The 26,542-nt window shown below is 33.8% G+C and overlaps 1 protein-coding gene across 2 annotated transcripts in view; it reads left to right on the top strand.

Annotated features, from left to right (window-relative positions):
* Nucleotides 1–26,201, top strand: part of LOC144958855 (importin subunit beta-1-like) — a 46,456-nt gene extending 20,255 nt beyond the window's left edge. Inside the window, exons 13-23 of one of the 2 annotated variants that reach the window (XM_078891104.1) lie at nt 236–311; nt 1,337–1,408; nt 1,868–1,939; nt 2,270–2,417; nt 5,923–6,005; nt 7,203–7,310; nt 7,951–8,094; nt 8,699–8,804; nt 10,830–10,944; nt 11,572–11,736; nt 17,650–26,201. In XM_078891104.1, the coding sequence (XP_078747230.1) occupies nt 236–311; nt 1,337–1,408; nt 1,868–1,939; nt 2,270–2,417; nt 5,923–6,005; nt 7,203–7,310; nt 7,951–8,094; nt 8,699–8,804; nt 10,830–10,944; nt 11,572–11,736; nt 17,650 (1,090 nt within the window). In that variant the 3' untranslated portion in view covers nt 17,651–26,201. Of the gene's footprint in view, nt 1–235; nt 312–1,336; nt 1,409–1,867; nt 1,940–2,269; nt 2,418–5,922; nt 6,006–7,202; nt 7,311–7,950; nt 8,095–8,698; nt 8,805–10,829; nt 10,945–11,571; nt 11,737–15,157; nt 15,376–17,649 lie in introns of those variants that run through there. The other variant, XM_078891103.1, reaches the window with a different exon arrangement.
* Nucleotides 26,202–26,542: the final 341 nt, after the last annotated feature.

Here is a 26,542-nt window from a genome sequence, read left to right as displayed (position 1 = left end):
TTTTATTTTTGTGAAAGAGCGTGAAAATTATAATGAACGTTAATTATTATGAAAGTTGGAAAAGCTGAGTGTGGAGTGTAGTTCTGAGAAATTTTTCTCCAAAGTTTAGATACATAAGCACTGAGTTTTGGATCGATATAGATGTGTGTGTTTGTGAGAGAGATAGAGAGAAGAGGTCTGTTCTGCGCTGTATTGTAGAACTTGATATTATGTATTTTTTAATTTTTAATTTCAGACCTGATGCAAATCAACACAATTTACGAAACGCAGCATATGAGGCATTGATGGAGCTTATCAAGAATAGTCCCAAGGTAATTTTTTCATGTGGTCTTAGTGGAATCCAGTCTTTATTCTATTTAAGCTTTTATCTGTTGTGTTTGCAAAATGAAAAAAACCCAAAAAAAAAACACCGTTGTCTTTTTCTAGTTCAACAGAATTGCCACTTTCCTGATGACCGTGATTAAAAAAAAAATTTTGCTCTCTTTCCTCCTTCACACAAGCTTCTTCTTCTTCTTCTTCTTCTTCTTCTTCTTCTTCTTCTTCTTCTTCTTCTTCTTCTTCTTCTTCTTCTTCTTCTTCTTCTTCTTCTTCTTCTTCTTCTTCTTCTTCTTCTTCTTCTTCTTCTTCTTCTTCTTCTTCTTCTTTTATAAAAATTAATTCAAATAAACGAAAGAATCAGCATAAAGATTTAACACAAACTTAAAGGAGTGAAGATACACAGCTTCTCATGTCAAGCACTAGATACACATTCTTCAAATCTTCCTTTCATTTTATAACTAACTCAGACCTGGGCCCAGAAATGTATGTACTCTCTCATTTTTTTTGGGTACTACAAAATGACCTCAATATAAATGAGTTGGGGAAAGTGACAGGATTTGACTAGTCAATTTACATGTGATATCTGTGTTGTGTTTATTAATTAATCCATATTTTTGTCCTGTTGGTCTATTTTTGCGTGTTCAAAAATTTTCGACAATTTTTTCACAAACCATTTACAGGCCTGCTTTTTAATGCCTTTGTTTATTTAATTATTGCATATCTTGAATCATTTAATCACAGTAGCCCCTTTTTTTTAAAAAATTCCCTTTACCATTTTATTTACACCATGTTTTTACATAACTGAGTGATAGACTGTAGATTTCAGTTTCAATCAGTTATCACTGCCAGTGTTTACCTGTGACCACTGAAAAGAATACGGATTTGGACCTAACTTGGTTGGCAGGTCTGTTTTGCTTTCAAAATGTTTTTATTCATTATTAGGATTGAAACATAATTATCTCAGTCTCAGGGTTTAACGATTGTTTTTTGAAAATGTCAATTACTTTTTTTGTTCCAGGATTGCTATTCAGTAGTACAGAGAACCACCCTTATCATTTTGGACAGGCTTGAGAAAGTCTTGACATTGGAGGTAAATTTGTTATTTTATCTATTTCCTAATTAACATAAATAAGAGTAGAATGAGTTCTCAAATGTTGAACATTCTTAGTCGATTAACCTTTGTTTTATATATTGTCCATTTTAATCAGTTATCATTGTATGCAGTGATGCTTCTAAATAAATTTGGTCAGTTCCATTAAAAATGCCTAGTCTTCACATTAAAATGTAAACAACTCAATTCTTGGCATTGAAGAGCATAATTTTGCCCAATTTCTAGATACCTGTTTTTGAATTATTGGAAAAATCTTAATTGTTAAACTACAATAACTTTCCATCAATAACAATCTAACCGCACATAATTTAATTTCTGTAATGACCTTCTTTGTCAGGGGAGGAGATTCTCATTTTTTTCACCTGCTTTAGTATTTATTTTCATAAACCCCCTTTATTTTTCTTTGCTTTAATTCGACTTTGTTTGGAATGTTTTCAGGGCAGCATACAGTCCAGCAATGATAGAGTTCAGTTCAACGATTTGCAATCCCTTTTATGTGCCACACTACAGGTAATAGCAATGCTGATTTAAAAGTCGTAATGAGAATAACATTTTTTATTTTAAAAAATTTTTGTAATTGATTTTGAAAAACTCAATTTGGCATTATGCAAGAGGACAAGTTTTGAATTATTTAACTGCAATTTTTTTTCTTTTCATTTTTTTTTTTTTTTTTTTAGAAGAATTATTAACATCCAATGAATGGTAACGCTTTGGCCTTTAAAGGCTTACTTTAGATGTTCTGAGTGAATTATATATGATGGTTTTATTGTCCAGAATGATGTGCATGTGAACTCCACTTTTTTTTTATGAGAGCAATTAAATTTATTGTTTTCTACACAGAGTGTCTTGCGGAAAGTCACCCCTGAGGACGTTCCCCAAATTGCAGACAAAATCATGCATGCTTTGGTTGGCATCATCAACTCTCCAGCAGGAAAGGCTGGCGGCGTGCAGGAGGATGCTTTACTCGCTATGTCTACTTTTATTGAAGGTAAGGGGCTCTTATAATAGTGTTTGAGTGTCTGTATAGTGGTACAGGATAACTGGTCACATTGGTCAGGACAGCTTTCAAAATAGTTTTGTAAGAGCTCAACAGTTTATACATGTGTATCCTTCTTTTCATGTATATTTCTTTGAAAGAAGGTTTGAAAAAAGAAATGTCGTAAGAAATATTACTTTTGGAAGGCTATTAATTAAAGATTGAAGATTTTTGTTCTACCTGTTGGTGAAAGTATCTATGGCAAAATTTGGCTTTACACAAATCATTCTCTATCCGCCTTCCTCAGAGTCAGTGACATGTTTTTTCAAACCAAACATTTTCTTTTAAAATATGTTTTGCTTTGCGTCACTGGTAATAATTTTTCCCATTGACACAAGGATGATTTTCAACTCTTGTTTCACCTTGACATGTTACCAGATTGAAGCTGTAGTGAATCACAGTGCCCTTATTCTATAAGCTTTCAATGAATTTGTCGTTTCAAAATAATACCAAAAAGAACAATGTTAGTCTTATTTATCCTATAAAGAATTGCCTTTCCAAGTGATTAAAACAAATTTGCTCCATTCTGAAGTTAAAAGCAGATTTTTTTTTTTTTTTTTTTTTTTTTTTTTTTTTTTTCTTCCATCTTCTTTCTCTTTTCTTCTCGATTCTTCTTTTCTTTTTTACCACTTCTGCCTTTTTTATAAAAACTTCATTCAAATAAAAAGAATCAATAAAGATAACAATTAAAGAGAAGAAGAACACATTCTCATTCAAGCACTTGAGCACAACTTTTCAAATTCTTTATTTCAACCGACCTGGCCCGAAATGTATTGACCTCTCAATTTTTTGGTACTGACAAACAATGACCTCTTAAATATGGAAAGTAAGATTTGACTATCAATTTAACATGTGATATCTGTGTTTGTATAATTATCCATAAATTTTTGTCCGTTGCAATTTTGCGTGTTCAAAATCGACAATTTTTTCACAAACCATTTACAGCCTTTTATGCCTTATGTTTTTTAATTATCTGGCAATATCTTGAATCATTTAATGACAAGTACCCCTTTTTTTAAAAAATCCCTAGACCATTTAATTTCACCCAGTTTTACATAACTGAAGTGATAGACCAGTAGATCAGTTTTCAATCGTTATCACTGCCAGTTACTGTTGACCACTGGAAAAGATACGGATGGACCAACTTGTTGCATCGTTTTGCTTTCAAATGTTTTTATTCATTTTCAGATTGAAACTAATTTCTCAGTCTCAGTTTAACGATTTTTTTTTGAATGTCAATTACCTTTTTTGTCCAGTTACTAATCAGTATACAGAGAACACCCTACATTTGGACGGCTAGAGAAAGTCATGTGACATTGGTAGTTAATTTCTGTTATTTTACCTATTTCCTAATTACATAAATTAGGTAGAATGAGTTTCAATGTTAACATCTACGATAACCTATGGTTTAGTATTGTCCATTTAATCAGTATATTTATGCAGTGATGCTTCTAAATAAATTGTCATTACACATTAAAAACTTGCTAGTCCTTCACATTAAAATGTAAACAACCAATTCTTGGCATTGAAGACATAATTTTGCCAAATTTTAGATACATGTATTTTGATTATGGAAAAACTGAATTGTTAAGACTACAATACTCCCATAGCGGGCAGGGAGGTACATACTGTGTCTTCTATCGCCTTATATCTTATCCAACAGCTTTCTGTCTTTGTCTTGGAATGAGATTACATGGTTTTTTTCCGGCCTCTCGGAGTCCTGGCGAGAGGGAAACAGTCAAATGCATAGTTATTGTTTTGGGAGATGATATTTTTTTCCTTGTAAATCATCTCTCTTATTATTATTATTGGTTATTTTCAATGTTAAATGTAAGCATTTGAGTGTATTCCTCTTTGTTGGATTTTGTGCTTGTGTCCGATGAGACTTATGGTGATCTCAAACTAAGTACATTGATAGGTTTGCTCTTGGATTCTACATCTGATCCCTATTTGTTCCATTCCCCTATTCTTCTTTTCTTGGGTGCTTTGTTTGTAATTCTGGAACTTTTTGCTATCCCATTTTCTTCCTTTTTGCTGGCGCTGATATAACCTAAATGTGTTGCAAGCGCCGTAAAACCCTTAAAAACACAACAAACTACAATAACTTTCCATCAATAACAATCTAACCGCACTATAATTATATTTCTAATACCATTCTATGTCAGGGAGGAGATTCCTTATTTTTTTACACCTGCTTAGATTTTTGTCGATAACCCCTTAATTTTCCTCTGCTTATTTCGACATTTGTTTGAATGTTTTCAGCAAATACAGTCCACAAAGACAATATCAGTCAACATTTGCAATCCCTTTATTGCCACACTAACAGTATAGCAATGCTGATTAAAACATCGTAATAAATACCATTTATTATTTAAAAAATTTATTGTACATATATTTGAAAAACCCCAACATATTGACACTTATGCAAGACACACAATATTCTAGAAATTTTAACTAGCAATTTTTTATTACTTTTCATTTTTTTTTTTTTTTTATTTAGAATGAATATTACATAAAATTACTATGCCTTAAAGCTTACTTAGATGTCTGAGTGAATTATATATGAGTTTTATTTCCAAAATGCAGTGACTCCACTTTATTTTTCTAGACATAAATTATTTTCTACACAGATGCTTCAAAGTCCACCCCTAGACGTTCCCCAAATTCAACAATAATACAATGCATGCTTTGGAATTGGCATCATCAACTCCAGCAGAAATGCTGGCGCTGCAGGAGATGCTTTACTCGCATTCAATAATTTAATGAAGGTAGGCTCATTATATAGGTTTGAGTGCTGTAGTGGTACAGATAACTGTCACAATTGACAGAAGCTTTTCAACTATTTTGTAGACCAACAGTTTTACACTGTAGTATCCTTCTTAATTATGTTATTTCTTTGAATAAGTTTTAAAAAAAAATTTCGTAAAATATTACTTTTGGAAGGCTATTAATTAAAGAATTGAAAATATTTGTTCACGTGTGAAAGTACTATGCAAATTTGCTTTATTCAAATCATCAACACCGCCCTCTGAGTCATGACATTTTTTTCAACCAAACATTTTCTTTTAAAAATGTTTGCTTTGCGTCACTGTAATAATTTCCCAATTACACAAGATATTCACTCTGTTTAACCTTGACATGTTACAATTAAGCTGGTTAATCACAGTAGTGACCGACATACCTCATCTTGCAAAGTGAATTGTATTAAAAAATCAAACATATGACAATGTAGTGCTTACATTGATAACCTATATTAATTAAATTCAATTATCAACGTATAATTCATCCCATCATATCAACAGTTTAAGAGGGAAATAACGTCAAAAAAATAAATAAATAAATAAAATCAGTCAGCTCCAGTTGGAGATAATAAAAAATGATTTTTAGCATGTTATAATATTTTCTTCTGACAATTATTTGTATAATCACGGTGCATTTCAATTTCTCTTTCTTGCAGTTGTGGGCAAGAATTTTACAGGTTACATGGAACCCTTTAAACCTTACTTGCATCTTAGTCTTAAGAATTCTGCAGAGTACCAGGTAAGGTTCTTATTGTACAAAGACAAACATGGAAGTTTTTATGGGGGTGAGGTAGTGGATATGGTATTGCCTTTGCCCTGCAATCTGGGGAAAGTACCACTCGAGCTTCTTTCCATTTAAAGAAAGTTTGAGCAAGTTATTAGACCTTCCCCCCCCCCCCCCCCCCCCCCCCCCCCCCCCTTAATCTTAAGCGGCAAAGAAAGACATCGTGAATTCAATGTAATGTTTTTAAAAATATATATATCAATATTATTCATCATTAAATATCAAATTAAAGGCAAGATCTGTATATATATAATGTATAGCGGGTGGTTGGATGGGAGCATCACCCTTGAATCATATACCTATGATGTTCGCATGGGTGTACGATCCGATAGTGATGTCGTTTCTTCTTCTCTTTACTAGCCTATCATGCTTCTTTGGTTTGTGATTGTATTTTTGACAGGGATATATTTTTTTCTGTAAATCTTCTGCCTGTTTTTTCTTGGTTATTTATAATTTAGCTTATGATATCTTTAGGTTATCATTTCGATTTACATTTGTACTATTTTTGTTAGATTGCTTGTTTTTTTGTGTGTTGGAAGAGACCTAAAGCAACAAACAAACAAAAAAAAAGGCAATTTTATGCTTTGTTGATGGTATTCAAGGCACAGTAGACCAACAATCGTATCCAACTAATTTGGCATCATTATTCTTCCTTGTGTTATTACTTTAACCCTCTCCTTACCACAGGAAAATCGTCACATTCGTTACAATACAAGCAACGTTTATCTTATTCAAATTTCTTTTACATCATAAAATTTTAAGAAAATGAATAGTGTGTTGTAGAGCATGTTTTGCTAAAGAAATTATGTATCGCAAGAACTTACTGCCATTGTGTTTGAGTAATAAAAGAACTATTTTTGTGTTAGTTGGGTGTGATGTTTTGGGGAAAATCCTGAAAATTGCTGGTAAGGAGAGAGTTAAAATTTTATACCTTTGTGCCGCTTATCATTATTACCTGGTTTATATATTAATTGTATGTGGGTTATCTAATTGAGGGAGGAAGCATTTTTTAGATCTCTTGAAAGCGCTATGGCAACTGATTTGGACAATTTGTTTTTTTCGTCGGTCTTGTATTATTTATGTAAAGTTTTCAAATACTGTTAACTCCATAAACAAATGTATCTTATTCACTCATGCTATCTCCTTTTTCAGGTTTGTCTGGCTGCTGTAGGGATTGTGGGTGACCTGTGCCGTGCCTTGGGTTCCGATTTTCTGCCTCACTGTAGCGAGTTGATGATGATGCTGTTGGAGAACCTCGGGGTGAGTTTGTGGTCTCTTTCCACCTCACATTTCCTCTTCGCACTATTTTGAGTACTTTTAACTAAAAAAAAAAAAAATTTCTTTTAAGCACCATATCAAAGTAAATATGTCCATTTGTATATCTCTTCCATGTTTTTATTTTCTCTCAAGATACACTGTGCAATTTCTCTATCAATAAGTCGGCTGATTTTTATTCCTTGTTTCTCCATATCTTCATGAGCTAATAAAAAAACTACAAATTTTACTTAGTTTGAATGTCATTTATACAAATCTCATCAAGTCCCAAATTAGTTAAGATATTGATATTTATATAGGAAATGGTTATGATAAGCAAACCCAACTACATTGAATCGATTCCTAAACTTTTAAAATTTAAAAAAATGTTTTTTTGTCTTTTAAAAAAATATCAATTCATAGAAATAAATAATGGAATTCTTGCCTATTGGGTTGATATCTTCCTTTAAATTCAGAATTCCCCCCCCCCCCCCCCCCCCCCCAAATATAGATATTTTATGATTTTATTATATTTTTGTAGCAGTTATTTTCCTTTAACATTCCACAGCCTTTAGGAACTTGTTTACTTTTATTATTTGATTGTGTTCTGTTTTATTAATACCTTATCTTGTTTTCTTTCTATCAGAATGAAAAAGTTCATAGGTCAGTCAAGCCTCAGATCCTGTCGGTCTTTGGAGACATAGCTCTGGCCATTGGCCCTAACTTCAAGACATACCTGGAGGTGGTGATGACCACTTTACAGCAAGCCTCACAGGCCCAGGTGGACAAGGTAAGTTGTTCCATATCCTGTTTCTTGTAAAGGACACCTCTCGGGGATGTATTTAATTTGTATTTGTTGAAATTGTTGTACTTTTTGGATTATTTTTTTTTTTATTAAAAAAAAAAAGAAGTCTTCCATGTCTCCCAAATTTTTATCCATCAATCTTATAGGGATCTTTATCTTTATTTATGATTTTACTTTATACAGCTGATTTCTCACTTGAGAGCCGGTTGCAGCCAAGGTATTGACCTAATAGGACATTTTGTTTTCTTTTCATTGCATTTTTTGGGGAGGTGGGGTGGTCATTTGATTGGAATTTAATTTGTCGTTATCAGCATTATTTTTTTTTTTTAAAGGGGGGGGGGGGGGGGGGGGCACAGCGGTACAGTCTTTGAAAGTACCGAATTCGATCGCCCACTGCTGTGCTGTGTCGCCTTGAGCAAGTCACTTCACCCTCGCTCAATTTGTGGTACTGAACTGCGACTGATGCCTGGGTTATTCCAGTCTTCCCTTGGAATAGACTCTAGAGAAAATATTGCCCCTATGAGATGAATAAAGGAAATTTTATTTCATTATTCTATTTATTTCTTTTTCTATCTACAATCTGGCACAGTCTGATTATGACATGATTGACTACCTGAATGAGCTGAGAGAAGGTTGCCTTGAAGCCTACACTGGAATCGTTCAAGGACTGAAGGGCGATGGAGATGAGCCAAATCGTAAGATTCACAAATATAAATGATCATCTATTTTCAATTGTCGATTCTGCCTAATTGTTCAGGGAATAAATATAAAGGTTTTATTTGCAAAATCTATCGAGCTCCCAATTTTAGTGAATTTATTTGTTTCAGTTAAGCCCTGAATGAGGGTAAATAGAACAAAGTTTTGATCATGAGAGACAATTTTCTCTTGGGCAATTTGTCATTGGTTCTATTTTGAATCAGGACTATTATAATGCAAGCCTCCGGCAATACACCTCTGTAAAGTGAGCAAAATTTAGATAATGTGTGTTAAGTGCCTTATCCAAGGATGCAACAGCAGGACCAGAATTTTGCAACATTTTCACTCAGCAGATTACCGTACAAGCTCAACATGGCTTAAATTTCATTACAAGATCAGATCATGGGTGAAAGTTCGCCGGAAAAATCCGGCATGGCCAGATTTTTATTTTTGAAAAAGAGGTCTGGCCGTTTTTTTTTGTTGTCTGGCCGGAATTCGAAAATGAAAAAAACCGGCATTTATATAATTAACCGCACTTCTGTTTTTTTCTCTTATTGGTAGTTGCAGGATTTTTTTTTCTGAGCACCTGCCTTTGCAGGATTAATATCATTGAGTAACTTTCACCCATGGATCAGATGCCATGTCCCTCTCAACGTCAAAATGCAGAGACTACAATATTTTTATCCATTTCTGGGAGTATCTGTCCCCTATTCCTTAGTGGATGCCATTTCATTTATTCTTTGTCACAAACCTGCCTCTGATATAGGTTTAATGGGTATATATGTATAGATATTAATGGGTCACATTTCATTTTTCTCCTCTCTGAATTTGAATCTTTCAACCAAAGTTTAAGAGTAAAATCAGTGAAAAAGTTATTTGATTAAATTGGACCGCACTTTATCTCTTCTGAGGCGTTTTTAGATAATTCATATGAATAAATGGGGAAATCTTCAGGCCTCCCCAGTATAGTGTTACTAATTTTCCATTATCTTTACAAAGAATCAAGTCTGATTACAGGATTATTAATCAAGTCCATATATTGCGAAACAATGATAAGGGAAATAATGTAGAAGAAAAAAAAGAATGACACATCATCAGATAGATGTTGGAATATTCTGTTCGAAAGTCACAGCCACCTTCACTCATACCCTCGGAATGGAAAAAGCATTGCCAATACCAGGTATGGGCAAATGCGAGCAATTCATCGACTTCTGGTAATGTCTCACTCTTTATATTTTGTTGCATAACCTACTAGACAAAGGATTCGTTATTACATTTTGAAAACTAAACTAGGGAAGTCTGAATCTTGCAATTGGGTAGGTACAGATTTTGTTTTCAAATTCAGATTATTTGGGGTTTTTTTTTACACATGCAGACCTGCCGTTCATACCGATTAATCGGTATCATACCGATTTGCAAGACCTTTTTTTCGTATTTACCGATTTCCCGATTTATTTGCCGATCGTACCGATTTCACCGAGTGACCAAGGGCCCGCAGCCCTCCACCTCTCTCTTTTACGTTTACTTTGTGCTTTACGTTGCACGTTAAAATTTTCAAGTCTCGTGAACTTTGACCCGTCCCGCGATACCTCGATAGATCACATGACGTAGCGAGCCTCTTTGTGATGCCCTCACACAGATAGAAAACACACACGGTGCGTTATTTAGTTTTCATTTCCTTTGTGAAGCGACAGCGAGCTGTACTGGTAAACCACCGCGGTCCCTGGCTTCTGACTCGTTACCAAGTGCCACCATCTTTAAATAAGTTAGTAGTCTGATTGCCAGATTGGCGTTGTGCGTGCCATTTTGGGTGTTGGGGAAAAATAAGGGGGGGGGGGGGGGGGGGGATAATTGGATAATTTTACGTCTCATACTGATTTTTTTCCCCAGATACTGATTTTTTTACAATGTCATACTGATTTCCTTTTTCGTGAAGTGGCAGGTCTGCACATGGCAGATCTGCCATAATTTTTTCTTTTTCTTTTTTTTAAAAATCTCATTTGTCTTTCCCCCCTCCACTCCAGCTGATATTGCTTTGGTGCATCCCTGTGTCAACCATATGGTATCCTTCATAGAGTTCATTGCTCTGGATGAAGACAAAAGTGAGAGCAATGTGGCTGCTTGCTGTGGGCTCATTGGGTAGGTTAAGATGTATTCAGCTAGGTAATTGTGGTTCCCAAACTCCCGTAGTGGACAGGGAGGAGCTTGTTGCGTCTTCTATCCCCCTGTATCATCTGTTTTCCAATACTCTTAAACACTCATGACGTCAATTGCCTCGTAATGACGGATGGTAACTTAGTAACTGGCTCTAAACTATCGGAACAATGGCGGATGCCCTCATGAAATACTTCTCTGGCGAGCATAAAAGTGTATCCATAGGAGAAAAACATTATAAATATGATCATGTTTTGACTTTTATACATTCTGATCACATGACATGAAAAGTTCTAACCAGCATGAAGAATAAAAAGTACCAATTTTCTTTGTTTAGAACCACGCTGATCGTTGCTGGGCGACGTGATGTCAGACTATTGAATCCAGTTGTTTGGACAAGTTCAGATTTTTATAGTTAAATTTTAAGTATAATTTAGTTAAAATGTTTTTATTTTACCTGGGAATGGATATGTAATCATATTTGTCTCTTCTTCACCAATTCTAAAGTGACTATATAAATAAATTGTTCATATTTTTTTTATACATGTTGCATATTTTTATCCTCAAAATTTCCTTCATCTTTCTCCCTAAATTTTTTTTTCTTTATCATAGTGATTTATGTTCTGCCTACGGAGCTGCAATGCTACCATTAGTGGATCGGGAGGTGATCTCCAACTTACTCCAACAAGGTCGCCGAATGAAGAGCACCAAGTCAAAGGCCCTGGCCACTTGGGCCACTAAGGAGATCCGTCGACTCAAGAACAACCCAACTTCTTGGTAAGATGCATTTAAATCTTAGATTAGAATGACAAAAGAGAATCACACTATAGATAGTGGAGTTCGTGAACATCATCAATAATTTATCATCAACTGTTAACCCTAAATGTTTCCATCGTCTAAATAATACAGTCAGTGGAATTATTTTTTTAGGTGATATGTTTAAATGGAATTTCAGAAGAAAAAAAGTTAGTTGGTGATATGGTAGCTTACATGACGATGCATTGATGGTTTAGAATTTTATGTCTAAAAATAGAAAGTATTTTGTCCATGGCAGGGGTTGTCAAGTGGTTCCTCATTGTTAGGGACAATGCAGCATTTTTAACTGCTGTCCCTCAGTCTCTCCCTTTCCACCTTCCCCTCCTCCCCCTTGTGTCCTAAATTTCTGTTCATTCGGGGATCTATTGTATCTGTCCCATTTCATTTTATCAATCATGCCAGTGATGAGAAATAGCTTCAACCAGTGATATTTTGTGAGCTGTTGATTGGTCTTCCTGAGGCATGTGGATAACATGTTCTTTGAGGTGATTTATTTTCTCTTTAAATGTTTCCGGATGTTCCTCTATTGGACTGTTTTGCCAAGGCTACTTACTGCTTGTGGGGATTGTGTTCTGTTTACTTATTTAAACGTTGAGGCTGGAAGAGTGATTGGGTAAAACTTAATTGGGAGTTTTTTCCTTTCATGCCCAGATTTTTAAATTGCCTACCTGTCAAATCTTACGAATTTTTCTTAATTTTACTAATTTTAGACTAATTTCTGAGTCCGTTACGAAAAAACGAAATTGTATGGTAATACTTAAATAATGATAATGATGTAGCAATGACTATGAAAAATGTTTTTTTCTCTTTTTGAGGAAAATTTTTGTCTAAAATCAAAGCCCTATCTCCACTGAGTAAAAATGTTTTTGAATTTTGAAAATCCATTCATAAATAAACAAGTTATGCAGTTTCAAAGGTGTCATTTATTTGGATGACCCGCAAAGAGGAAAAAAACGCGAAAATATGGGACGCTTTTTCAGCATTTTTTTTCGACCTTTGGTTGTATCTTGCGTAATAAGTGGATTAAAAGATTGAAACTTGAAGAGCAAATTAGGATGGTGTTTTGTAAAATACGGGAAAAGTACTCGTCATATTCATATGAAATTTTACAACCAAAAAAGAAGAAATGTTCATGTATTACCTTGTCAGAGACAAAACCTCCACGACCAGTAGTTTTAGAAATATTTAACTTTAAAGAGTGAAAATCTATTTTTAACGGTGTTCTGGTAATCGCACGAGTTTTGTCGCTTGACATAATCTAAAATGACCTTTTTTCTAACTGTGTTCTAACTTTCAGTCATATTCATCGATAAACATCGTCGTAATTAATTTTTTAAAATAGCATATACGAAACGGCTTCGTCCCATATTTTGACGCGAATTCGGGCAATTCGTGAGCGAAAAAGAGGCTCAAAGATTTGTGCGGGATAGTCATTGCTAAATAATGAGCATCTTTAAAAAGAACCTGTTGACTCATTTCAATCTGCTTTTGATATTAGATGAGATTCCTTTAAAATTGTGAATTTGTGTATTTTTATGAACGTAACTCTCATTGTTGTAAAAGTACCCAGAGCCTTTTTTCTTAAGGAATAAGCTGCATGTAGTAAATGTTCCATTTTAATTATTTTCATTATTGTTATTTATATTGTTGTTGTTATTATTTAAAAAAAAAATTTATATTGATGTTTTACAATTTTATGCGCCTGTTTTGTCAACGTGATAGGCGCTATACAAATTAATTTTATTATTATTATTATTATTATTATTATTATTATTATTATTATTATTATTATTATTATTTATTAACATTGATTTTGTGTTTGGTCATTTTGTGAAATCATGCCAGTGATGACGAATTGCTTCAACCAGTGACATTTTATGAGCTGTTGATTGGTCTTCCTGAGGCATGTATTGTGAAGATAGGTCGGGTTAAGGCATAATTTGCTGGGAGTACCACTAGTGTTGAAATAATAATTGTAGAGTATCCCCCCCAAAAATTGTTTAGTCAAGTTAAACGTGGAAATGTTTTTAAAAGAATGATAACAAACATAGAATAAATGTGTCACTTTATATGAAGCCATGAATACGAATACAAGAGGTCAGACAACATAGCTGCCTACCCTCCTGGAATCACCAAATATCTCTAGCTCTCCAGCAGGTTTTTATAATCTCTTGAAAATATATAGATTTTAATTTTGTTGAAAATTCTCAGTTGGTAATTTATATACGAGGGTGAGTCAAAAAGTAATGGGACTCTGCTTATTTAAATGAAATATTATTTTTATTCGAACATTATTCATTTTTTTCTTTCCAACTTAATCAGATTTTTATTGGGGAAATAAAATTTTTTTGTTTTTTGTTTGTTTTTTTTTTGTTTTTTTTGTGTGCGTTGATAAAGGATCCTGTTCTTATCATATAATGACATAATGCCAATGATGAGGAATTGCTTCAAACTGTGATATTCTGTGAGCGGTTGATTGGTCTTCCTGAGGCATGCCGCGTTTTGGTTACTACCGACCAGTTTGGTTTACTTTTTTCTTTTTTTATAATAAGGGAGGATAGGGGAAGGAATTAAAAGAGATTTTCACTTCTAATGATTTGAATGAAATTAGTGGTGTGTTAAAATATATGGACATTTTTGTTCATCAGTGACTTCAAGTAGGGACTTGACGAAAACACCAATGTAGTTACCAAAGCGATGCAGTTAGATATGTTGTCTTGGGGTCGGCATTGATGAAAGGATCCTGTTTTTATCATATAATGACATAATGCCAATGATGAGGAATTGCTTCAAACTGTGATATTCTGTGAGCGGTTGATTGGTCTTCCTGAGGCATGCCGCGTTTTGGTTACTACCGACCAGTTTGGTTTACTTTTTACTCCTTTTTATTTATTTTTTTGAAGATAGGGAGGATAGGGGAAGGAATTGAAAGAGATTTTCACTTATATTTGAATGAAATTAGTCTAGTTTTAAAATATATGGACATTTTTGTTCATCAGTGACAAGAAGAAGGGACTTGACGAAAACACCAATATAATGGAGCTTTTTGAGCTTTTAAAAATATTTTTTTATAGTTACCAAAGCGATGCAGTTAGATATGCTGTCTGGGGGTCGGCGTTGATAATAGGATGCTGTTCTTATCATATAATGACATAATGCCAATGATGAGGAATTGCTTCAAACTGTGATATTCTGTGAGCGGTTGATTGGTCTTCCTGAGGCATGCCGCGTTTTGGTTACTACCACCAGTTTGTTTTACTTTTTTTTCCTTTTAATTTTTTTTTTTTTTTTGGATAGGGAGGATAGGGGAAGGAACATTTTCACTTATGATTTGAATGAAATTAGTGGTGTGTTAAAATATATGGACATTTTTGTTCATCAGTGACAACAAGAAGGGACTTGATGAAAACACCAATGTAGTTACCAAAGCAATGCAGTTAGATATGTTGTCTGGGGGTCGGCGTGAGTTTTTTGTTTTGTTTTGTTTTGTATTTTGATGATCGTTTATTGAATTTATTAATCTGGTTTGAGTTTATAGCAAGTCACTTGAGTTTGGTTGTTGCTCTTTTATTGTTGTTAATCTAACTTTGTTTTGAAAAAGTTAATGGTTTTTGTCATTCATATTTGTTCTTACATTGTTATCACCTAACATTTCTATTTAGAAGTGTTGGTATTTTGTGTTATGGTTATTTGCATCTATATCATCTAAATGATAAGCGAAAATCAATTTTCTCTCTTTGTCAGTTTTTGTTTTGTTTTGTTGTTGTTTTTCTTTTCATTCCCATTCTATATGTTGTTCATACCTATATAGTCTTCTAAGCTAGACCTGGGGAGACTATTCGTATTTTCCTTGTGACCCAAAGAGTGATGCAAGGGTCCATCATCTATGTGATCTGTAATTAAAATTGTCAACCCTGATCCTGATTGTTTGTGAGAGAAATAAGATTTTTTAAGTCCTCATGGTCAACTATTTGAAAAGATCTGCATTTTTAGGACAAAAATATTTGACTTTGGACTTGTATTGATGACCTTTTTTTCTTCTTCTCTCCTTTCCAGTTGCCAGTTTTAATTTGAAAAGCATTGAAAGAAAAGGAAGAGCTGTCCCGTGCTTGGCAGATTTCTCAAATTTTGGCAGTTATTCGTTGTCTCGTGAAATAAAAAACAAAGATAGTTGCTTCACTGTATTATGTTTCGTTACCCCTTATGTTTTTCTTCTCAAAACAAATGAGGAGATTTAGGGTGGTATGGCTTATATGGACGTTCATTATTGTAGAATCAATATCAGAATTGACTGTTTGTAAGTTTGGAAATTTCATCCCGAGAATGTAGCTTTAGCACGTTATTTCAGAATGTTTTGTTGTCAGTTGGATGGGAATCATATGTTAAATATAAGCTTTTGAAAACCTTGTTTCTGAAAGATGCAAGTGTATTTTGGTAGATATGTGGATGATGCATGTTTACCATCAATCTTGGCAGTGATAACAGGGGAGCAAGATATCTTCTCTACTCTCTTCTTTTTTCTCTTTATGAGAATATTCTTTTTGCTGGAGTTGAAATGACCCTTATTATGTCGCGAACACCATAGAACCCTTTGAATAATTTTTAAGGACATTCACAATAAGAATTGTAAACAGAAGAGTATCCTCAAAATTGATGAAGTTTTGTAATGTTCCAGTTTTGACTTTCTGTCCTTCCAGTAACCTTTGTTTTATTATAATCACTAAGTTTTTCCTTTTTTGACAGACTAACCCAGTTTTAAAGGAATAAAAGAAAAGAGTGGAGATAAAAATATACAATAAAAATAGTAAATCAGAGCAATGGAAATGTGTCTCTTTGAAGGCGAAAGACTAAATTGTCATATTTCCTGTATTGTTTCACTGTCATAAATCAGCAATTTTCACTCCCTCAATTTAGTCTGTCATGGATTGCTACCTACTTAAAGCAAACTTAAAAGTCTATTTTTAGTTTTGAATAAGTACAATTTGTGCAAACAGTTTGAGAATATGTTTAAAATAATTCAGCCTTGTAGTAGGATCAGGGGGTTGGAGTGTCAATAAATAAAACCAATGAATTGCTGTATTTGTTCATGACTTGAAAAGCCATATTTTTTTTTTCATCTCTTTTCTTACATCTGTCAATCATTTTGATATCACTCATCTCATTGGGTCATTTTACTTTACTTTATTTCCCATTTGAATCTATCATCTTACTCATCTCTTGTTTCTTTTTTTCAAGAAAAAAAGATGTTAGAACAGAAATGAGTCAGGTAATACAAAGAGGGTCAGTATTGACCAATGGACCAGAAAAAAGTTAGAAGGGACACAAACCACAGATCTTTACTTATCTGGGCAAACTTTTTGCTTTAAAACTGGGAATGCAGATTCATCATTTTTAAGTTTTCCCATCACCTTCCTTTTTACTGGCATTAAAATTACTACATTACAAGTGCAGTAAAACTTCTGAACACAAGTAGGTTGTCTTTTTAGAGCCATAATTTTTTTTGAAGTTTATCCAGCTTTCTATTGCGTAAAACTCAGTAACAATTGCTCTGTCAGATCTGATAGACTGGGTTACCAAGTTACTGCTGAGTGGATAGAGGGGGTCAAGAGAGATTTAGGTGATCTTAACTAAGTACACAGATGGAAGTGTGCTCTTGGAATTTACATCTATTCTCTATTTGAACCAATTCCCCTTTTGTCTTACTTTTTCTTGGTTGCTTTTATTGCAACTCTATAACTTTTAACTATCCCATTTTCTTCCTTTTTACTGGTGCTGATATGACCTGAATGTGTTGCAGGCATCGTAAAATACTTAAAAAGAAAAACAAATCACTGATAAATCTATTTTATTCATTATATCCTTTTTATTTTTCAGATGCTTGAGAACTTTTAACAGTCGTCATTAATTTGACCTGGCCGACAGAAAATGGATCCACATATTCTCCCATCTTCGAAACAGTTTTTTTTTTCTTCTCTCTTTCTTATCCAAGTAATAGAACATCAAAATTGTTTGGACGCACTCAAACACGACAAACTTATTGGACTGCAACTACCACAACTTATAATTATCCACTTCAACCACTTCTCACGTACCAGCCAGCCAGCCAGCAACACATGACATGGACGACATTTCTCACACATGACATTATAAATGACTGGTGCATGTTGCTTAGGTTGCAAACGTCATGTCTCCCTTGACCTGCCAACACTCATTGAAATTTCATCGTGTCCAGCTGGACTTAGTACATTTCAATCATGGGATACGGATAAGCGTAAGGTTGTCGACACAATGAAGAATGTAATTCTTTTACAATGACAATACTCTTATTGCTGTTGTTGCCACGATGTGTATGACAACGACTAAAGTGGACAAGTTCACATTTTACTTGACTTTGACAGCCTCCATTCTCCTACCCTAAAGTGGTATGTGTGATATCTGCTGCTGCAGTCTTCTTCAACTGTGTTTATGCTTCAGTTTCCTACTCTGATCTGATAAAGCAACAGTTGCCACCTTCAGTTGGACTGCTATCACCATAGGTTTTTCAATACTTCATCAGGTGAGGTGCTACATGTGGATGTTACAGTTCTTCAACTGCCAAACATGCTGAACACAAGAGCCAGCTGTATTAGCTTCACCAATCTACTGATGCGTTTTATAACACTGGAATAGCTGTTTTTATTTTCAAGTGGCCTAAGAAGATCAGAGTTCCTTAACTGAGTCATTACAACAACAGTTGATGCATACGAGATCCACAACCACTCCCTCTACCAACTACGACAGTCGACTACCATGTGTACAACTACTACCACTACTAATACAACTTCCACCACAGAACTGCAAATATGTGTCAGTGCAAGACATAATCAGTCGGAAGGTGAAAATTTTGGATTTGCATTTTCTGAAAGAATATGCTCCCCAGAGCATATTAATCTTTATTTGAAGTAAATCGGGTGATTTTTCATGAAGTTATGGTCTGATGTATGGGAAAAGTATCCAGCAACTTTTCTCAAGTTTTATACTTTTTCAACTTGACTAGCTGTAAAAAAATATCTAGAAGTGTAATTAAGCTTTGATATTTCATGAAGATGTAGAAAAAGGGTTGATTTAACAATTTATGAGAACTCTTTTGAAAAAAATTTACCTTCTAATTAAACTTGGCAATATCTCAGTTCGAAGCTTTTCACCATCCGACTGATTATGTCATTCACTGTAACATATTATTGTTAGGCCATCAATAATTGTTTATCCCAGACTGTCACACGGATGGAGTGTTTCTTAACATACAAGAATTGATCTTCTAGTTCCAATGCTTGCTCAGTCTTTTTTTTTTTTTTTTTACCCAATGTCTTGGTGATGTGGAAGTAAGCAACTTTATGATTTGCCAATATATCAGAACTGTGCAACAATAATTACATTTAAATTTGCATAAATGCTTTTTGTATGTATTAGATGGATGAATATTTGAATGCTTGATGTATTGAGAAAAGACTAATTTGTTTGTTGATTAGCTCAATGTTGACAGGCAAACCTAATAGAGGTTTTATTGGTGTATGGAGTGTCTGAGTGCAGTTTAAGAGAGTGCTAAGAATGTGTAGGCAAAAAAAGAGTATTTTTGGTAGTTAGGTGGTTATTACTATGATAGTTATAAGGGTAACAATTCTGTGGTGGCTCATCTATGTTGGTCCCAGATACTTTGTTTTGCTTTACGAGGGCTAATTCTTCACTACATCCTTTCTATGCTACAGTTATCATAGGTGGGAATTCCTTTTATTAGATATGAGTCACTGAAATAACACAGGAACATTATTTTATATTGATTTGTTATTTGGGTGGTTAGAAATTAAGCTTATGAACTTCTGTAAACATACTATCATACAGCAAACTTTAAACATTGCATCTTTCTTTTGTAGTCCTTTCATTTCTTTTTTGCCTCTTACTAAAACTGTAAATCTCTATTTGTATCTATTGTTAAAGTGCACCTCGGATACAGCCACCTTAGATTCAACAAAAAAAAATTCTATTTGATACTTTGACAGGTCAATTTGTATTCAACTAAGTCATAACTACATATCTCAGCCACAATGAGGAAATCAAATCTGTGAGGAGCATGCAAACTCAAGGAAGACTAATTAAAACATCTTGCATTTTTGCTTAAGGAATTCAGTAAGCTGGATTACAGACCTGCATTCAACCTTGTCATTTAAAGACAACGTTATGTGAAATTGGTTTTAATAACTCTTTATATTCACATTGTGAGTGCTTGTCAGAATAAAGCCATTAGCTAAAAGTGAAGTTGGTCATGTAAAGAACAAGTTTAGATTCAAGTACCTTGATCGTCAAGTGAAAGTGAAATGTAAGACCAGACGATTGATTAGGCTCAATCATTGACAGCATTGTTAAGGTTAATGGTGTGTCGTCGTAATTGAGGTGCACTGTGTCTTTCTATTTCTATCTTATTTCTTGGCTGAATAAGGAAGAAGAGGAGAAATGAACACAAGCTAGAGATCACTTTCTTTTGTCATTGATGTGATGACTAAATATAGGCTCTGAAATACCTTAGTACCACTTAACATGTTTACAATTAGGTTTTTATATTACCTTTGTGTTATATTGAATAATATATACATATGCCTTATAATGACTACAATTGAGATAGCCATATGCGCTCAATTGGATTCTCAGACAAGCAGCTGAATTGCAAATCTGAGAAACATCATGCTCAACTCAAGAAAGGTTACTCCCACCTCCTTTTTTTTTCAAGGTAAAGAAGAGATTTAATTTGTATGTTAAAGATGTAAATGCTAACACGATCAGTCATATTTGACTGGTCGTGCTGCTTATCTCAAGGTTCTTCCACATTCAATGCTATTTGATGGAATTGTTGAATGTCTCCCTCGGAGAAATGGTATTAAATCTAGTTCGTTTGTTCAATTGACAAAACTTTTTTTTTTTTTTTAAATCACACGCACACAACCTAAATATAATATACAACATGTACATCCAATAGTGCCATAATAACAAATCATTTTTTCTTTCCATTTTTGCCCTCTTCTACTACTGTTTCTTCTGTCACCAACACAACGTTACTTGTAAATCCACAAATATCTTTTTTCCCCACCCATTGTTCATGTCCATATATAAACATATTTTGACTTAATATCACTACTACCGTTGCTGCTGCTGCTCCTACTACTACTACTACTACTACTATTACTACTACTTCCTCTACTAATACTACCTGGGTGGGGTTCCCGACCTCCCATAGTGGGCAGGGAGGTACTTGCTGTATCTTCTATCCCCCTGTATCTGTTTTCCAATTGCTTTCTGTCTTTGTCTTGGAATGAGATTACTAAGTCTTGTCCTGACACTGGCTGGAGTCCTTGGCTTGGAGGGAAACAATTGAATGTATGGTTATAATTTTGGGAGATTATATTTTTTCCATTGTAAATCATCTCTGATATGTACTGTTATTTTTAAAAATTTTAACATATGATTTGTAAACATTTGAGTGTTTTCCTCTTAGTGGGATCTTGTGCTGGTGTGTGGGTGAAACATTTAGGTAATCTCAAACTAAGCAAACTGATAAGTGTGCTCTTGAAATCTACATCTGTTCCCTATTTGTACCATTCCCCTTTGTCTTACTTTTTCCTCAAGTCCTTTTAATTGTACATTTAGAATGTTTTTACGATACAATTTTCATTCTTTTTACTGGCGCTAATATGACCTAAATGTGTTGCAAGCGCCCTAAAACCCTTAAAAACAAAAACCTACTTCCACTACTGTTACTACTACCCCACTATTTGTCCACCTTTTTAAAGATTTCTTTGCTATTATGAATTAAGTAAATCAGTTTCATTCTGATTGTGAAGCAGCATTCTCTACTCAACGACTGATGATGATACATAATAAGTAATAATAATGCTACCACTTTTAATAATAATACCACACAAAGATATTCCATTGTTACTTTTCATAAGTTTTTTTTTCGCACTTTCCTGAATTGGTGTGATCCAAGTCTTTCTTTTAAAACTTTTTTTTTTTTTTGGTCTCTTTTAGCAGTTTGATTTAATCATTAATTTGATATAATTCATGCTTGCCAATCAGTTGACAATTTTTTTGTCAAGTTAGGGGATGTTACGAGGCTTTAATGTATATTATTACTTCATTTTTGGGGCTGGTACTTCGGAGCATTTTTCAGCTCTTTCCTCTATTCCCCTTTTATCTGTTGTCCTTTACCATTTGTCTTTCTATCCATGTCCTTAATTGACATGAAGTGGTAGCAGTGGTTGCCCCATCATGAATTTTGGAATTCTATATTGGTCCTTTTTTTTCTTTTTCTTTCTTGTCTCTTCTATTTCTCCATCTCAGCGATCCCTTCCATGGGGCTTTGACCTTGCTGTAAGTGATAAGATCATATGCAACACATTTGAGAATTTTAGATTAACAGATTAAATGCAGCTCTCATATCTTGGCTATAAATTCAATTTTGAATATTTAATTCATGTGAGATAAAAACTGTTTTGTGTCTATATGACACATGTTTCTCCCATAGCTGGCATGAAGGTCACTTACTATGTCTCCTCTACCCCCATATCTGTTTTCCAACTTGCTGTCTGTCTTTATCTTGGAATGAGATTACTTGGTTTTGTCCTGGCCCTTGCCGGAGTCCTTGGCTGTGGGGGAAACAGTCAAATGTATAGTTTTGGGAGATGATATTTTTTTCCTTGTAAATCATCTCTGTTATGCGTTTTATTATTTTTTGTTTTACATATATATGACTTGAGTGTGTTCGTCTTATTTGGGGGCCTGCGCTTGTGTCAGGATGAGATATTTAGGTGATCTCAAGACTAAGTACACTGGTAGTGTGCTCTTGGAATCTACATGTGTATCTATATGAACAAATTCCCCTTTGACCTGCTTTTTCTTGGGTGCTTTAATTGAATTCTAGAACTTTTTACTATCCTATTTCCTTCTTTTTATCTGATATGACCTAAATGTGTTTCAAGCGCTGTAAAACCCTAAAACAAACATTGTTTTTTACAAGTGTCTTTTGTTGAGATAGCATCAAAATTACAAGGAGCGTTTCCGTTATTGTTTTTTATCCATTTAAACCATCAGTCTACAATAGAATATCATACAACTTTCTACTAGCACTAAAAGTGTCACAAATGATGTAAGTAAAATAGATTGCATGCTGGGGGCAATGGTTAGGATGCTGGCCAAATACACTTCTTTGTTTGTTCTTTTCAATGATTCAGCTCCCGTGCATGTTGTTGCTATAATGTGTTCTGATATTAACCCGTCTGTTATTGTGGTCTTTTGCCCCCTTATGTGTATGACTTTTGATTGCTTTAGGAATTGAGTTGCATTGAGATCACTGCTGTTCTTTTTTTTTTTAATATCTAGTCCCGTTTTTCTTACTTTGTCCTAGGCACATACAGTCCAGTGAGGCCTTGTAAAAAAATATTGGCATATTGCATATACATCCTCTTTTAAATTCTGATGTTTTGCAAGTGCAGTTTATTTCAAGCATACAAAGACATAACTAATCACTGTTTTATTTTTGGCAAAAATAAAAGAACAAACAACAAGACAACTTTTTTCCCCCCCGCAATGGTTCATATTGATTCTTTGCTTTATCTTGGGCACCAAGATATGATCGGGAAATGTCTAGCTCTCTTAAAAGGTTGTGGTGCTAACAATGTGTGTGTGTTTTGTATAGGGAAATTAAGTATCGTGAAAAGTTGAGGTTGTAATAAATTCCATTTTTGGAATTCAAATTTCCAAGATTTGATTTGACCTCCCATGTTATGTAGGAGTTCATTTGCTGAGTCGTCTATTCCCCTATATCTGTTTTCTGAGTTGCTTTGTGTCTTTGTCTTGGAATGGGATTACTTTGTTTTGTCCTGACCCTTGTCGTAGTCCTTGGCTGAGAGAGAAACAGTCATATATATAGTGTTAGTTTTGGGAGGTGATTTCTCTGTTATATTCTGATCATTGTATTTTTGCTTTGAACAATATCTTGTAAACATTTTAGTGTTCCTCTTAGTAGGATCCTGTGCTGGTGTCTGGATGAGATTTTTAGATGATCTCAATACATCGATGGTATGCTCTTGGAATCTACATCAGTTCCTTATTTGAACCAATTCCCCTTTTTTCTTACTTCTTGGGTCCTCTGTAATTCTAGATTTTTTGGATTACCCCATTTTCTTCCTTTTTACAGGCGCTGATATGACCTAAATGTGTTGCAAGCGCTGTAAAACCCTCTTTTGAGTTGTGCGAATGTATCATAGTATTTATATTATTTTTTAAATTGTTATTTTTTTATTTTTTTGTGTGCGTGTGTTGTGCAATGATGATGGCTGATTTAATTATCTAAGATTATAAGAGATACCATTGCATAATCTGTTACTGTACTATCATAATATCTTGGCTTAAATAGCACTTCTCATAGAAATATTGAATAGAGAAATTATCTTAACGAATACATCATGTGTCACCTTTTTCTGGGTGTTGAGAAAATGTAAAGCGGGAAATTTGACTCTCATTAGTCATATCTGTGAATGCACAGAGCACATGCTCAGAAACGGAGATAATTGTTTAGGATGATGCAAGTTACCACTGTATAAAATAAAACAATTTTTTTTCTAGAACAGATCCCTGTGTTATTGTGGCATCTCTAACTTGTTACATGTAGAAATGTGTAAGATACCGAAAGGAGGAGTAGTGAATGTAAATATGATTGTGTTAAATTTATGATTGATAATATTATTAATGATGTGGGCACATTATAATTTCAGGATGAATGTTGTTTTTTTGTTGTTTTTTTTTGCTGTTATGGTTTGCGAAGTATGTGCCTTGAATAGGAATAATTTTATGTGGCCTTTTGTAGAGAATTTTTATAAAAATAACAAATGAAGAAGGATGGGTTTCACTTGCGGACAGTTAAAAGCAACTTAGCAAAGGATTACTCACTAATTTTTTTTTTTTGGTTTTGTTTTTTATACAGCTCTAGTCTTTTTTCTGAAATGACTCATTTTTTGCTTACCTAGGCTGTAGTATTTGTTGTTTTTACGAGTGAGGCAGTCAAGTCGGATTTGATCATTTGTATGACAAACCATCTGAGGATCTTCTTCCTTTTGCTGTGGATCTTACAGCTGCTGAGCTCCTATGCAGACCTTAGGGTGACTGTTTTGTCTTCTTTTACTTTTTTTATTAGGCACTTATATTATGAACCAAGAGTGTCTTTAACTAACCTAAGCAATAGAAATAAGATCAAAGAGTAATAGTGCTAAACTGAAATTTGCATGATTTACATACGATTAATGGGCAGGTACCAAAAGCATGAATTGGGTACATATAATATATGGCTGAAGGGACTATTTTGTACACCTAAGTATAGCCGTATGAACAAAAGACCGGGCCTTTTTGATGTTTTAGTGTAAAATGTAAAAATCCTAATACTGCTTCATAACAACAGTGAACAGGTGTCCTGTCTCGTCCTCGTTATCTTGTACTGGTACTCCCTTTGAGTACATTTAGTTGGTAGCGCTATTTATAAAATTATTTTTTTTTTAAACATAGAAAAGTTGTTTTTAAAATTTTTAATTATATGATTTCTATGATTCTATGAAAGAAAAGGTGTCTTTGATTCATACCATTAGTGGTAGTTTTTGAACTTAAGACTTCTTACAAAAGGTTGCATAAAATTATCTCCCATTAAAACTGTCCCCTGTTAGTGCAAAAATAATTAATACCAAAGTCAGCAATTGTTAGGGAGTCAGTGAGATAACTACGTATTATGAATGAATACATGAATGAGTGGATGAGATAAAGAATAAGTATGCTTGATGAATGAGTGAACGTGTGAATTTGAATCGGTGAGATTATTGAAATGAGATGAAGAATGTGAGGTGTGTTAGTCGGGTGGGAATGAAAAAAAGACTGTCATGAGAGACGAGAGGGATGAAAATTGGAAACGGTAAGTTTGGTGATAAGTTATTCTTTATAAGAGTGGTATATTTGTATGCGTGTGTGCTTGTGGTGTGTCATTTATAAAAGAGTGATAGTAGTAGTGTGTATCACACCAAAATGTGAGATGACGTTGTGCTTATTATATTTCTGCTTGATAGTTGAAAGCGCATGATAGAGATAGTAACATTGCAAATGATTACCGAAGTACATTATGTATTATTATTATTATTCGATTTTGAATTTGGTGTTTGAACGGAATGTTTCAAGCTCTACAATGATAACCTGCCCATGTTTTGTTTTTTTATTATTTGTTTTTTTAATATACATAAAAAATAATAATAAATACGACCCCCATCCAAAAAATGCATAAAATATTTGACACATGCATTGTAATGACATTATTATAATATTGCGTCTACTCTGCTTCCACATTAAATTTATATCTTACGTGTTTTGTTTTTTTTAGTTGTTGGTTTTTGAAATTTTATTTATTTATTTTTTGTTTCTTTTTCTTTGTTTACTCTTATATTTCTTTTTTTACATCCTTTAAATAACAAAAGAAAAAATTAACTTAACTAAAAATTGGGTAGGTTATGAAAATAGAAAACTTGTTGAATGCCATTGGATGTGATGTGCTGTAAAATTGTAATCTTAATTCTAGTTCCTTTAACCATCTTACTCTTACCTCTTTGGGAGACTAAACATGCAAAATTTCTCTCTATTCTAAAGTTCTTATTCTACTCTTAATATATTACTACCAAAGTACAAAGTAAATTCCGAAACAAACACTATT

This window comes from Berghia stephanieae, chromosome 13, assembly GCF_034508935.2.
Source record: "Berghia stephanieae isolate SIO BIC M18660-M18661 chromosome 13, UCSD_Bste_1.3, whole genome shotgun sequence".
Taxonomy (NCBI): Eukaryota; Metazoa; Mollusca; class Gastropoda; order Nudibranchia; family Aeolidiidae; genus Berghia; species Berghia stephanieae.
This window is presented reverse-complemented; position numbering and strand designations above follow the sequence as displayed.